The sequence below is a fragment of the Pteropus medius genome, unplaced genomic scaffold (assembly GCF_902729225.1).
Source record: "Pteropus medius unplaced genomic scaffold, Ma_sr-lr_union100, whole genome shotgun sequence".
Lineage (NCBI taxonomy): Eukaryota > Metazoa > Chordata > Mammalia > Chiroptera > Pteropodidae > Pteropus > Pteropus medius.
Window position 1 is genome coordinate 1,705,788 of NW_024344371.1, and position 12,835 is coordinate 1,718,622.

At 52.1% G+C, this 12,835-nt stretch overlaps 1 protein-coding gene across 2 annotated transcripts in view; it reads left to right on the top strand.

Moving 5' to 3' along the window:
• Positions 1 to 630: 630 nt before the first annotated feature.
• Positions 631 to 12,835, top strand: part of CAMK1G (calcium/calmodulin dependent protein kinase IG) — a 28,964-nt gene continuing 16,759 nt past the window's right edge. For both annotated transcript variants that reach the window (XM_039870292.1, XM_039870293.1), the window contains exons 1-2: positions 631 to 735; positions 11,383 to 11,503. In XM_039870292.1, coding sequence (XP_039726226.1) covers positions 11,412 to 11,503 — 92 coding nt within the window. In that variant the 5' untranslated portion in view covers positions 631 to 735; positions 11,383 to 11,411. The remainder of the gene's footprint in view (positions 736 to 11,382; positions 11,504 to 12,835) is intronic.

Consider the following 12,835-nt stretch of genomic DNA (forward strand, 5'->3'; position numbering starts at 1 on the left):
TTCAGTTCCCTGGTCGCCTGTGCCAATAGTCGAGCAATGGATGCTCCATCCCCACCCCCAGCCTCTCGTGTCTGGCCGTGGCCTGATCAGTACCTGCAAGGACATCTCTTCTGAACTCGCCATAAAGAGGCCGCATGTTCTCCTGTAGTACCCAGCATCCGTCTCCGTGGCGGGGGATTCATTCCCGGCTCTGTGGCTCACCAAGGCCAGCAGTGTGCAGGTGGGTTGGAGGGAGACAGGAAGGTGTTTTTAGACAACATGCCCCAGCAACATGCCCCTGCCTCAGGGAAACTGAGGCAGGCGGTCCTAGAAATCTTCTCGGATTTTCTGTCATCATCCCATTCAAGGCAATGGAAACCTCTAATCTGTTGTTTTGTTTTCACTTTTTATTTTTCCTATCTTTCCATCACACACGTGAATGCAAACACAATCACACACACACACACGTGCGCACGCAAAGCATAAAAAGGCCCCTTTGCAAGCATTTTTTCCGGATCAGACTAAATGCTGCTCAGAGGGAGGGAAAGCAGAGCAGAGCAAAGAATGAGACACGCAAGCCACCTAGCTCCTTTTCCTCCCCTTTAAGGCTGCCTGGTTACGGTCCTGGGAAAGAAAACCCCTGCATTCCTCCCCTTTAATTCAGTTTTTTGTTAAAGCACTGGAGCAGCTAATCCTCACAGACCTGTAGGAGCTGGAGTGGGAGACCACGAGCACGAATTCTTTCCGAGTCCCTGGGTAAGATGAACCTGCTTCTTTTCTTGGCTTTAGGAGGTTTCCTTGCTTAGTGGGAGGTATGTGGCTCCTAAGGGGTGGGTTTGAAGAGCCACTTTTGTGAGCAACTTGGGTGTTTTTTCAGCCCCAGTTTCCGGCTTGCCTGATTCTTGTGGTATCAAGGGTAAGTTGTAGCTGCCTTGGAACATAAGTCTGAATGGGGGTCCGGGTGGGACCTCCGTGGGGAGCCATCTGGCCATCACTTCAGGGTTGGCTTGAGTGCGAACCTTTTGTGCTTCTGGGCAGGAAAAAGGGAGCAACATATCCGTCTCTGCCCCTTGGCAATGCCTGCATTCCAGGGGCAAATCTCTAGGCTCTGTGCCTGGGAGGGGCGGTCTGTCTGCAGGGTGTCTGGACCTCCAGCATGCTGCACCCCTGCTTCCTGTTTAGCCTTCAACTCTTAACCTCTCTGACCCCATCTGTCAAATAGGGCAAAGCCCATTCTGCCTACCTGTCTGGGTTGTGGTGAGGATTAGGACAGCCAGTGGGCAAAAAGGAGGTTTATAACAAGCCTGTGGCTCTGCAAACACAAGGAAGGCGGACTAGCCTCAGTCTCCAAGACAGGGTCCAGGGACAGGCTCCAAATCCTTGTCCCTGGCTGCATTAGGAGGCAGAACTCAGCCTCTGAGCACGAGGCATTGCTGTCAGTCACAAGACAACTCCTTCACCTTCCCCAGGGGTGCATCAATCTCCCTCTGGTCTTTAAACTTCCCTAGTTCAGTTTCTCAGGTAAAGATGGTAAAGGAGGTCTGGATTCACCACCACCCCCATCCACACTGTGGCCCCTTCTCTCCACGTAACTTTGACGCACACATCTTAACCCTGAGGCTCCCGGAAGCGCTGCCAGGGCTGGCGCTGGTCTGGCTGCAGTGCGTGGCTGGCCAGCTGCTTGCTCTGGAGCCAGATAACTTGATCACGAGGAAAATCACTGAGAAGGGTCAAGAGAGTCAAGCAGGTTCTGTCTTGCCTAAGGAGATGAGCTTTCCCAGACCAGAGGCTGCAGACAGAGCCTGGCCCCTGGAAATTCCCACTGACCCAAGTTTCACCAGGACAAAAATGAGCCCCAAGAGGCCACAACACAGAGAGCTTAGTAATACCTGATATGGGGACCACACTTTACCGTTGATAATGTGCTTCTACTCTATCATCTTTAGGACAAGCCCATCAGGTTGGTGGAGCAAGTAGTGTTTCACCCTTAGTATAGGTGGGAACTTCAAGACACAAAGAGGTTAAATGGTCTGCCTGGGGCTGCAGAGCTGGGTACTGGCAGTACCCATTTGATGATAGTACCACTTGAACCCAGATCTTCTGACAGACAGTGACCTTTCCATGATACTGCAGATAGCTATGGTGTCTGTCTGTGTGTGTGTGTGTGTGTGTCTCTGTGTGTGTGTGTGTGTGTGTGTGTGTGTGTGTGTGTGTGTGGCTGGGGGGGCACTATAGTAGCACTCTTTAGAAAGAGGGGGCAAAACTCCAGGAGGCCTGAGGTTAGAGTGGGAAAAGTTTGAGCTGGAGCCTGGAGGGGCTCAAGTTAATGATGTTTTGGGTCCAGCCTCAGTGCGGAGAAGTCTCAGCGTTCCTGGGATGCACCTTTCCCCAGACCGCCGAGCCACGTGTTCCGGGGTGAGCAGACAGGGGTCAGGGTTGCATGAAAGCATCCTAAAGATGAGGACATTGGGAAATGAAACCCGACAGCCACCACCAGGAAAGAGGCAACAGGTTACATGGTGAGGGCACAAGGAGGCCTCGGATGGACTGGGCTCCGTCATTTATCATCTGCTTGATTTGGGGCATTTTGCTTAACATTTCTACCCATCAGTACCTCAACTATAAGATGGATTAATGACACCTACCTTGAAAGGGGCAGTGAGGCATTAAAGGAGAAGGTGCAGGCGAAGTGCCTAGCACGGTGCCCCACCCAGGTGATCAGCCCAGGCAGGCAGCCAACCCTGTAAAGCCTGCAGCAGGTCCGGCTGGGGCTGAAAAGAATCCCCCTCTAAGAGAAGCGAGCCTCCCTCGCTCCCTCTCGCCCGCTCACAGCTCACACACTGCACTGGGCCAGAAATAAATTGCCACACGGAGTGCCTGCGAAGGATGGGGCCCAGCCGCAGCCTGCCAGAGCCCTCGGAGTGAATGAGCTGCAGGATGAATGAGCGAGGGGGAGCAGCTGAGTCTGTGAACCGGCTGCGAGCAGCGCTGCCGCTACAACTGCAGGCGCGGCCACGGTCAACGGCGAGGGGCCGCGCTGGGCGGCTGCCCGCGGGGAGGCGGGGGCTGCAGGGGCTCTGAGGGCTGTCAAACCCGTGTCCTTGGAGGGCAGGCTGGTAACGCAGAGCTTCTTGCCACAGCCATCCTGAGCTCAGCCTGTCCTGCCTTCTGTGCCCCTTCCCCGGCTGGAGATGCCTCCTCTCGCTTTCCTTTCCGGAAGGCTCAATAGAGTGCCTGGCTGGGGCAGGTTAGAGAAATTAGCCCCGCACCTGTTCAAAGGAGGCACCTTTTGCATGGAGTTAAGCTTAAAGGCAGCGTGTGGTAATAGACACTCTATTACCCTTGAAAACTCCTTAGGAAGGTACCCCAGGGGAGGGCAGCATATGGCCCATGGAAAAAAACCAACGCCGGCAGTGTTTCCAACAATGTTGCAACAGCTCTCTGTTTCCTTGGTTGAGTACCAGATGAAGTAGTCGGTTTGCATTTCAGGGCCATGATGTACGAGAATTTATATATCTTTAAACACTTTAGAATCACAGTGAGATGAGATGCTCACACTGCAAGAGGCATGTGGGAGCTGAGACAGGCTGAGGGAGGAGGGAGGAGGGAGGATTCGCCGCGCGTGTCCTGCGCTCATTGCTATTTAAACAGATATTTGTTTCCCTCTCCTTCTCCCCAGTGCACGGTGTTTGATTCACGTGCCTGGAGTGTGGTCCCAACACAGTGTTTGATTCACGTACCTGTAGTGTGGTCCCAACATTTCAGAGATTGCAGGGTGCTTGCATGCCCACTGATGTACTGCACAGCCACAGGAATGCCAAGAAATAGATCATTATTCCCATTTAGCAGATGAGGAAACTGAGGCCCGCCATGGTTAGAAGCACATTAAGAATAAAGAGCACACCCAGCTCTCTCTCGTGACTCCTAAGTGTTGATCTCTCAGCCACCAAGTGAAGCCCTAAAGATGACGGGCACACAGTAAACCTTAAGCAACAATGAGTCTTGGCTTGTCGCTACAGCAAGAGGAATCTGACTAAACTTAAATGTGGTTTAAGCCTGAAATAAACTGCAGGAAGCAATTGACAAACATCCTTCCTCAGTGATTTTATGAACAGAAACTGGCGAGCAGAGATGCAGGATTAATGGGAGGGCTGGGGACGGGGTCCATGTTCCATGGAGGTTCTGTCTAGCCAGAAGTCTCCAGGAGGCTTTAGGGTCCCAGGCCTGGGCTCTGGCCAGCCGACCAGCCACTTGAGCTGCAGCCAATGAGCTGGAAATGGGTTCTGACAGCACACACAGACACAGCCACGTGCCTGTGAGTCCGTGAGGAGAGCAGGTCTGTGAGTGATGGCGGCAGGCTGCTAGAAATTTCATATGTCGCTCAAACAAATGAAGAATCACAGAGCGTCAGGGAGAGCCTGGTCCTTGTTTTCCAAAGTAACCTCTGAGCAACCCTAGATGCCCTGGACGCATGTAGATATTATGAAAGGAAAGAGTCAATTGGGGGGATGCCAGGTTAAACAGCATCGAGTAGGTGCCTTTAATGGTCCTCAGAGCCTTTATTTAATAAGGTAATGTGGATCACGACTCACCAACCAGAGGCAGCGAATCCACTTTGCACAAAGTCTCCTGAGACTAATATTCTAAAAAGCAAACTTCAGGGAACCTTAATCTAGTCCAATCCCTTCTTCCAAGGAGAGAGGTGGAAGCCCAGAGATATACAGTGATCTGCCTGGGGCTGCACAGCTCCTCGGGGCCAAGCCAAAACTGCAGCCACAACTTGAGCTCCTTCCAGTGCGGCTCCCAACCCGGGGGATGATGGCAAGTCCAGTATGGGCCCGAGTCCAGGAAACGGTGGGGCCTGGGCAAGAAAATGTCCCAGCTTTAGCCTTTCAGCCCCTTCATAGCCAGGTAATTTAGGTACTGCCGTGACTCCTGTGCCCCAGCTTGGAGGCAAAGAGCACATTGTTATGACACATGATCCAACCGATAACCTTCTCCCAAGACCCACAGGCCTTTCTGAGTCATGCTCCCAAGAAATGGAAAACCGAGGAAGCACAAAGCAGTCTTAGGGTAGCCTGAGTCCCCTGAGGAGAGAGAAAGAGCCACAGTGGTCCCTCAGGAAGGCTCCGAGGCCTGCTTCCTGTGCCCCAAGCCAAGCACCTGTGAAGGCAGGCTGGCTCTCCTTGTAAGTGGCGCTGAGAGCCATTATCTGTGAGTTGAAGGCTGCAGAGGGGGGCTCCTCAAAGATTCTCTCCTTCCTGTCTCCATCTCCTCTTGTTTGTGTCCAGTTTAGGAACTGGACTGTGGGTGTGGGAAACACATACTGGTTTGAACTGAATAGAATGCCTCCGGATTAAAACGTAGTGCTCTCAAGACTTGGGCCGAGGTGCCAGGAGGGGCGGCCCTCTGAAGCAATTAGCCGAGCAGATTCATTTAATAAGCACCTCGGAGCAGAGTTCTTAATGGCTATGACTCGAAGTGGGAAACTTTTGATAAGGAGGCCACATGGAGGAGGACAGGCAGGACTGGGGGTCCAGAGAGAAGGTCCAGGGCAGTGTAGGGTCATGAGGTGGCCTGACATCTTCAGAGTATGATGTTGATGATGAGGGGCCACTGACGACTTCATCTGTCTTAAAGTTCTGTCTGGGGCTCGTGTTGCTCCCGTGACCGAATGGAGCCTGGGAGGAAGAGAAGGACAGTGACGCCCCATGGGAGAGGCATGTGAAGGGTGCCTGCCTCCTGGGCTCACAGCCCAAGACCTCTCACCAGTACTTCATAAACAGCCAGGCTGGACGCCTCCAAGGATCGCACAGCTAGTCTCGCAGAAGCTCAGCCAGGGCTGCGCTCAGAGGCAGCGTCCACCCCACGTCTGTGTGAAATACTTTTCCCTCTGTAGTCACCTCCCCAGCTGTGGGAGTTTTCCCCAAGAGTCCAGGAAGGCCAGCCAAAACACGCGACTGAGCATGAGCCGAAGCCAGTCACTGAGTCAGGCCCAGGGTAGGTAAGGAATGGACCTGGTCTTTGTCCACGTGGACTCGCTTTCTATTGAGTCTATGACCTCAAACGAGCAGGAGAATTTTTTACGGTCAGGGTGTCACAGAAGACGGGCTCAGGCTCACATTAGAGAGTGACTTTGCGGGGGCTACCTCTAGGTAGAATGGTCAGGGGACCCTCTTCAAGTATCCCAGGGGAGTTCTGCCTACCAAGAACTGGGCCCAGAGCCCATCCCAGGCCCTACATCATCTGTCCCTGAAGTGATGATGGTGACCAAGAAGCCAAGCAGATTCTGCCCTCTCTGCTGCTGTGCCCCTGGCAGAGTCCCGTGCGAGAGCTTTAGAGAGGAGGTCCTACCGCCTGCCCTTCCCAGGGCGCAGGGCTTCTACTGCATTTCCTCTCCAGAGCAATAGCAGGAATTCATCCCCCGACCCTTCAACACCCATCTCATCCAACTCCTCCGCAAAGCCTTCCTTAATGCGCCCCCCATCACCCCCAGGTTCTCCGCCTCATCACTCATGTCATAAATGTGGACTGGACCTTCAGTGTGTCCAGCCTCAGGACCAGGCACTGGGGCCTCCCAGATGAGGAATCCGTGGCTCCTGCCCTTTAAGCGCTGGCATTGTGTTGCGGGAAACCCACACATAAGCAATCGACCGACCATGGACCTCTGAGCCATTTTGGTGCTGACCCAATGTGCCCATTCATTTGCCAGCTCCTGTCGACTGCTCTGTGTTTTCAGGTATTTATTTCTATACCTCTGCTTGGTCTTTCCAGCCTGATGGTAAGCACTTTCCAGAGTAGCCTCATATCATAGAAATGCCCGTATCTAGTCCAGTGAGTATACAGGAGGTACTCAGTAAGTGCTTGTGGAGTGAAGAAGTGTTACCTCCACAACTCAAAAATGATTCCATGTAATAAGGTTATTTCCTTTGCCAGGAGACACTTTTACAGAATATTCGTGAGGTTCTGGCCCTACTGAGGAATGAGGGGCCTGAACCAGCCCTGAATGTCAACATCCTCGACATCGCCTGAGCTGTGCATGTGAAATCAGCTCTGAATCTCAGAGAAGTCTTCAGTGGCTCTTGTGGAGCTTTAAAGCCCAACAGAGGTTGTCTCCAGAAATAGAGAAGTAGGGAGTACTTTGAGAGCAATATTGGAGTGTCAGCCTTCTCAGAATTTGTTGGCTTTCCCTTTGAAAGGCTAGACTGCAGAAGTCAAGAATGGAGGTGGAGGTGGGGGGCTTTAAGAGAAAGAGCAGGACGCAGCATCGGAATGCGGGCCCACCGTTAGCTCTCCCCCACACAGGGCACAGCGGCCTTGAGGTTCCTCTGAGGTCAAGGAGGGGTGAAAATGAAGCGGGGCTTCAGATCTGGGCCCCCGACTCTTCCACATAGCTCTGAAGATGGAACTAAATAGTTCGAATGGAGTGTATGGGAGGAGGGGTGGGCGGGAAAGATGTTTTCTTATAGCCTGGCTTAGGCTAAGAATACTATGTTTTCAAGCTATTTAAGAGATGGGAAAGAAGGAACAGTGAGTACAGATCTGATAATGAGATGGAGATGCCTCCTGGAGAGCACGCAGTCATTCCACGGGGGCTCCAGAAGGGGGAGTGATGGATGCTGCCCAGCCAATGGGCCTGAGCTGGAAAGGCTTTTGATGGGCTCCCTGCCTGGAAAAGCAGTGTCTGCGCCCTCTTATTCTATGCAGGAGGAGAGAGACAGAGAAGGAGACACACAAATTAATCCTCTTGATTTGGCTCCTTTTAACATCCACCACTTTGCTTTCATCCCCTACATTCTTCAAGACTTCTCAGCTACCGAATGTCTACATAGTAAGGAGCATTTGGTCCAGGCCCAAATGTCAACCACTCCAATCAGTGGAAGCTCTGAGGCTAAGAATCTGCAGAATGGCATCTGGCTAAAGATAGCTCCCTGTTCTAATATTTCATCTTCCTCAAAGCAGTCTCTGCCAGTCAGTGTCCATTTGTCTCCACCTTGTAGACTGTGCCCTCGAAGTCCAGGGTCAGCCTGCCACTGCACTGCTGGCAAGTCCTCCTCGGACCGGTGCCTGGGCCCTGAACAGCTGTGGTCCCTCTGAGCTGCCACCCCGCCAGTAGGAGAAAATCAGCAAATGGGCCTGAAGATACAAGCACAGGCCACCAGATCTACATTTGGCTATATCAAATGCTAAGGAATTCTTAACGTTTCTCACATTTATTTTTCATAAGAATAGCCACCAATTATTATATAGCCCAGTTGCAAATTTACACCCCACACTAAAAGATGCAAAGTAAGTGTAGCTTCTTCATTTCCTATAAAATCTTACCCTACCAGTCAGCAAAATGGAAATGGGAAACTCTGTGTTTGAACTTGTCCATTATAACGTCTCGGGTTTAATAGTCTCATGTAGCTGACCCAGTGTCTTTGAGGAAAATACACAACCTTGAGATGGCCTTTATCCTCCCCCGCTCAAGTTCAAGGTGGCATTTTATGTTATAAGATGCTTACTTGACTTAGTTGTAGTATGGGAGAAAGGGCCTCAGACTTACCAGGGACCTCAGATCCCGGATGTCTGGGATCTCACCAGAGGCTGAATAGTGACCTGAGGTGTGACTGGTCCCATGTGGTCTATGGAGCATCATGCCGACCCCCTCCACCAAAGGCCCTGATCCCAGCCATTTGCTTCTACCATAGATGCCCTGACCGTACCCGTCTCTTCATCCAGACTCCAGTTGTCATTCCCTCCAGTGCAATGCATCCCCTCACTGGTGGCATAGGCAAAGGGGAGCTGGCAAATATTTAATGTCTGGTTCTCAGAGGGTGAGGGGAGGCGTGGTGTGAAGCTCTGATTGTAGCATTTGCTTGTTTCCATGCTTTAAATCCTCCCACCGTAGCCAATTTCACACTAACAGCGTGAGGCCAGGAAGCTGGAAGACGTGCACAGTCACCTGTCTGAGCGAGTACGAGCTGGCTCCAGCCCCCCGCAGGCCCTGGGGAACTTCTGCAGTTCGTGCGACAGCATCTCACTCAGCTTTTCCCCGCTGGGCCTGCCCCGTCACTACTTTCTGCTCTCTCAGATGTGGTTGCAGTCAGAGTTCCCCTCGGCTTCGTCTCCCACCCACGGCATCCTGGGAAGCCCAGCCATCCCATCACCAACCTCCCCGTTCCCGGATGGATATTAGCAAAGACGTGTGCTCCTGACAACTACACCCTCTGCCTCCCCATCTCCTTCCCAGTGTCCACTAGGGTCAAAAGTATCAGTCTTTTCATGCCTCATCCTCTCTAGCAAGGACCTCATTTGTGTCACATTCTTCTTATTCCCAGGGTCTAAGCCCACAGTTGTGTCTCGATGACTGAAGAGGTTTCCTTCTACACGGTAGAACCTATTTTATGACATGAGTCCTCCAGATGGGGATCACCAGGAATGCAAACACATCGATTTACTATCCCCTAAGCATTATCTTTTACAGCTGTTTGAGACGTGTGAGACAACGTGCTAAGTCTCTATGGACACCATTTTATTTACTCTTCACCATAACCATAGGGGCCTTGTCCCCATTTTACAGATGAGCTAACGGACCCAAAGAGGTCATGAGCCTGCTTAAGGCCATTTAACTAGTAACGAGTGGAGGTAGGATTTGAACTCAGGTCGACCTTCAAATCTATGCCCTTACCTAATGCTGAATTCTGAAGGCACAAACTTTCTCATTGTCCTGAATCTGTTAGAAGACCCCATGGATTCTACTGGAATCTTTTTTTTTTTTTAGAGGGGCAGCCATTAGATACACTTTCTTACTTCTCTGTCAGGTTTGGGGGAGAGGGCACTGGCAGAAATGCATTTCACTCACTATTCCCAGACACTCAGTGCCCCTCCCTCCAGCTGTAGTGGGCTAGCTAGGGCAGAGTACCCAAAGGAACAGAGAGTCCCTCCAACCCCGCTAACGACACCCCGAGAACACACCTCTCCCTAGTACTCACCTCAGAAAAAGCATCATCACCCCGGGGTGCTCCTACAGAAACATGAGAGTCAGTCTAGACTTCTTTCACCCCACCTTAGGCATATCACCTAGTATCACCTATAAGTAATTGGACCCCAGAATATATCCCAGGCCCCCCACACACTTCTCTCCTTCCCGACCACCATGGTCCAAGCCACCATCATACCCCGCAGGTTTCTGCCCCCTACCTGTTGTCCATGTATCAAGTCTCGCCCCCTCCACTCCCTCCTCCACAGAGCAGCTAACGTGAGCTCTTCCAAACCTCGGCGGTGTAATTTAACTCTCCTGCTAAAAATCCTTCAGTGTCTTCAGGTCTCACTAAGAAGAAAACCCAGTATCTCTAACGGAGTCCGTTAAGTCCTCCTCAGGATGGTCGTCTGCCCGCCTCTCCGGCCCACTCGCCGGGCCATGCCATGCGGAGTTCACACTGTCTAGCTCCACTCTTCCTTTCACGCCCTTCCCTGCCGTGGACTTGTATATTTTATTCTTTCTGCCGAAATGCTCCTTCACACATTGCTGGCTCTTTCTCAAACTTCTGGTCTCAGCTGAAATACGACCTCTTCAGAGGCCTCCCCTGACCTTCATCTAAAGAAGACCTGCCCTGTTTGTCTTCGTTATAAGCCTGGGTCTTGTCCTTTCATGGTTTCCCCACACTTGTCACTGTGCACACATCGGTTTACTTGCTCATTGCCTGTGTCCTCAGGCCTCCCCGCCCACGGAAGGCAGAGCCATTGTCCATGGTATTGTCCATCGGCACATACCCAGCACTCAGCACAGCACAGGTGTTGACTGTTGAGTGAGTGTGGTGACTCCAGGACTCTCATATTAAAGTTAGGACATGATTCAGTTTGGATTTTAAGGAACTATTTTCCCAGCACTGTGCTAAATGCTGTGGGAGTCACAGAGGAAACAATGCTCATTCATCTACCATTCATTCACTTAACCAGGTAGGAGAGAGGCGGGAATAGAAATCATCGGAGGAGGTGGCGAAGCTGGAAAACAGGAAGTCAGCCTGACTCAGTAACGTGAATAAACACCTTGGTGATCAGTTGGCCACACAGGAAACGCCTCAGCTCAGCTCAGATCCCCCCGAGGTGGACGTTCCCATGTTAATCTGTATGTGCACGTGTTATTGCCTTTAAACTCTGCAAAGCAGAGTTTCCACTTAGACTATGCTCTGAACCCCTTGAGCACATGGCAAGCACAACGGGCATGCAGCAGATGTTTAATAAATTTGTTGTAGAAATTTAAAAAGCAAGAATAGTCTTATCCAGGCTTTGCTCTTCTTCCTTCCTTCTACTTGTTACATGAAGGATGTGAGTATTTTCAATTCTGTTTGCAACTTATTCTCATCTTATTTGAGAAATTAGCTGATCAGCCCCCGTCTTCCCTTTCTTCAAAAAAAGCATCCCCGGAAGCTTCAACTCTGGAGGCAATGGGTCGAAAGGAAGAAGATGACTGCAGTTCTTGGAAGAAACAGACCACGAACATTCGGAAAACCTTCATCTTCATGGAAGTGCTGGGATCGTAAGTCGGGGCCGAGAGATGGGCTGCCTGCCAGGGGGCTTGGGAAGGGGCTGTTCCGAACCAGCAGAGACTGACGAACTGGGACTGAGGCTGCTGTGACATCACCTCCGTAGCTCTAAGGGACCCAGAGAGGTGGAGTAGGGGCCTTGGGGGCGAGAGGACGAGAAGGAAGTGTGGGGTAATGCAGCGGACGTTTGCTACCCTGCAGCCGTGAGGGAACACCAGCTCTCCCCCCAACCCTGGGTTCTTCTGCCTGACCCACCTAGGGAGCCCTGCCCCCCACATCTGCCACGACTAGTGAGCTCTTGCCCTGGTCGCAGGAAGGGACGTTCTGGAGCACTTCCAGAGAGTCAGTGACCCTGGAAGAACTTTCCTGGGCCTCCTCACCCAGCTTCTTCATTCTCCTGCAGTGACCAGGTCAATCCCACTGTGCACTGTAGATGGAAGAGAAGGTTCTAGGGGGCCCTAGAGAGCTAGTGGGTTATGCACACCTAAATCAGCTCCCTGCCCCACCATTCTCTCTGCACCACGTTGGAAAACTCCTACCAGCCTCTGGGGCGTCTGTGCCTGGCCTCTGACAATGATGACATGGCTGGTGGAGCAGAGAGAGCTTGTCTGGAGCTGACTCTCTACTTAGTCCTGCCTCTCTTCTGGGAGAGCACAATCTCTGATGCAGGCTGGCAGCAGCTCTGGACCACTGGCCTCCATCGCCTCTGAACCCCATCTGGTCAGCTAATTAGTCAGGGCTAATTGGGCCCAGGGCCCAGGGAAGTGAGGGGAAGTTAATGGACTGTCCATTTAAGCAAGCTTTCTCTTTAGCCAACTCCAGCTAATTTTAGCTCCCTCTGCCTTGGCTGGGAGGCAGTGACCTCAGGCAGTGAAGGCTGCCCACACTTGCACTGCAGACTGAGAGGAGCCAGAGTCAGCCCTGAGAGAAGGCCTCTGGGCACCCCCTTGCTAGGCAAGGGTCAGGCTCTGTACACACAGGAAGATCTCAGCTGTGGTGCTGGTCATCGGAGCACTGGCCCTCCATCAAGGGCCCTTGCCGAGACGGGGGTGGCTCGAGAGGGCGTTTTGGCAAGAGAGAGGAACCAGGCTCGTGAGTGAATCAGAAATGATTTGCTAAGCAGCCCAGAAAATCAAGAGAAGGAGGGGACAGGAAGCCTGGGAGGACAGGAGCTCATTCACCGTCTGCTCAGGCTGGTGCTGTAGGACAGTCGGAAGACGGACACATGCTGGCCTCATGGAGCTCAGTAAAATCTCCCACGGCAGCTTCTAAACCAGGGGACATTGAAGTCTCCTGGGAAGCTTATCCTTCTTTTAACTATAAAA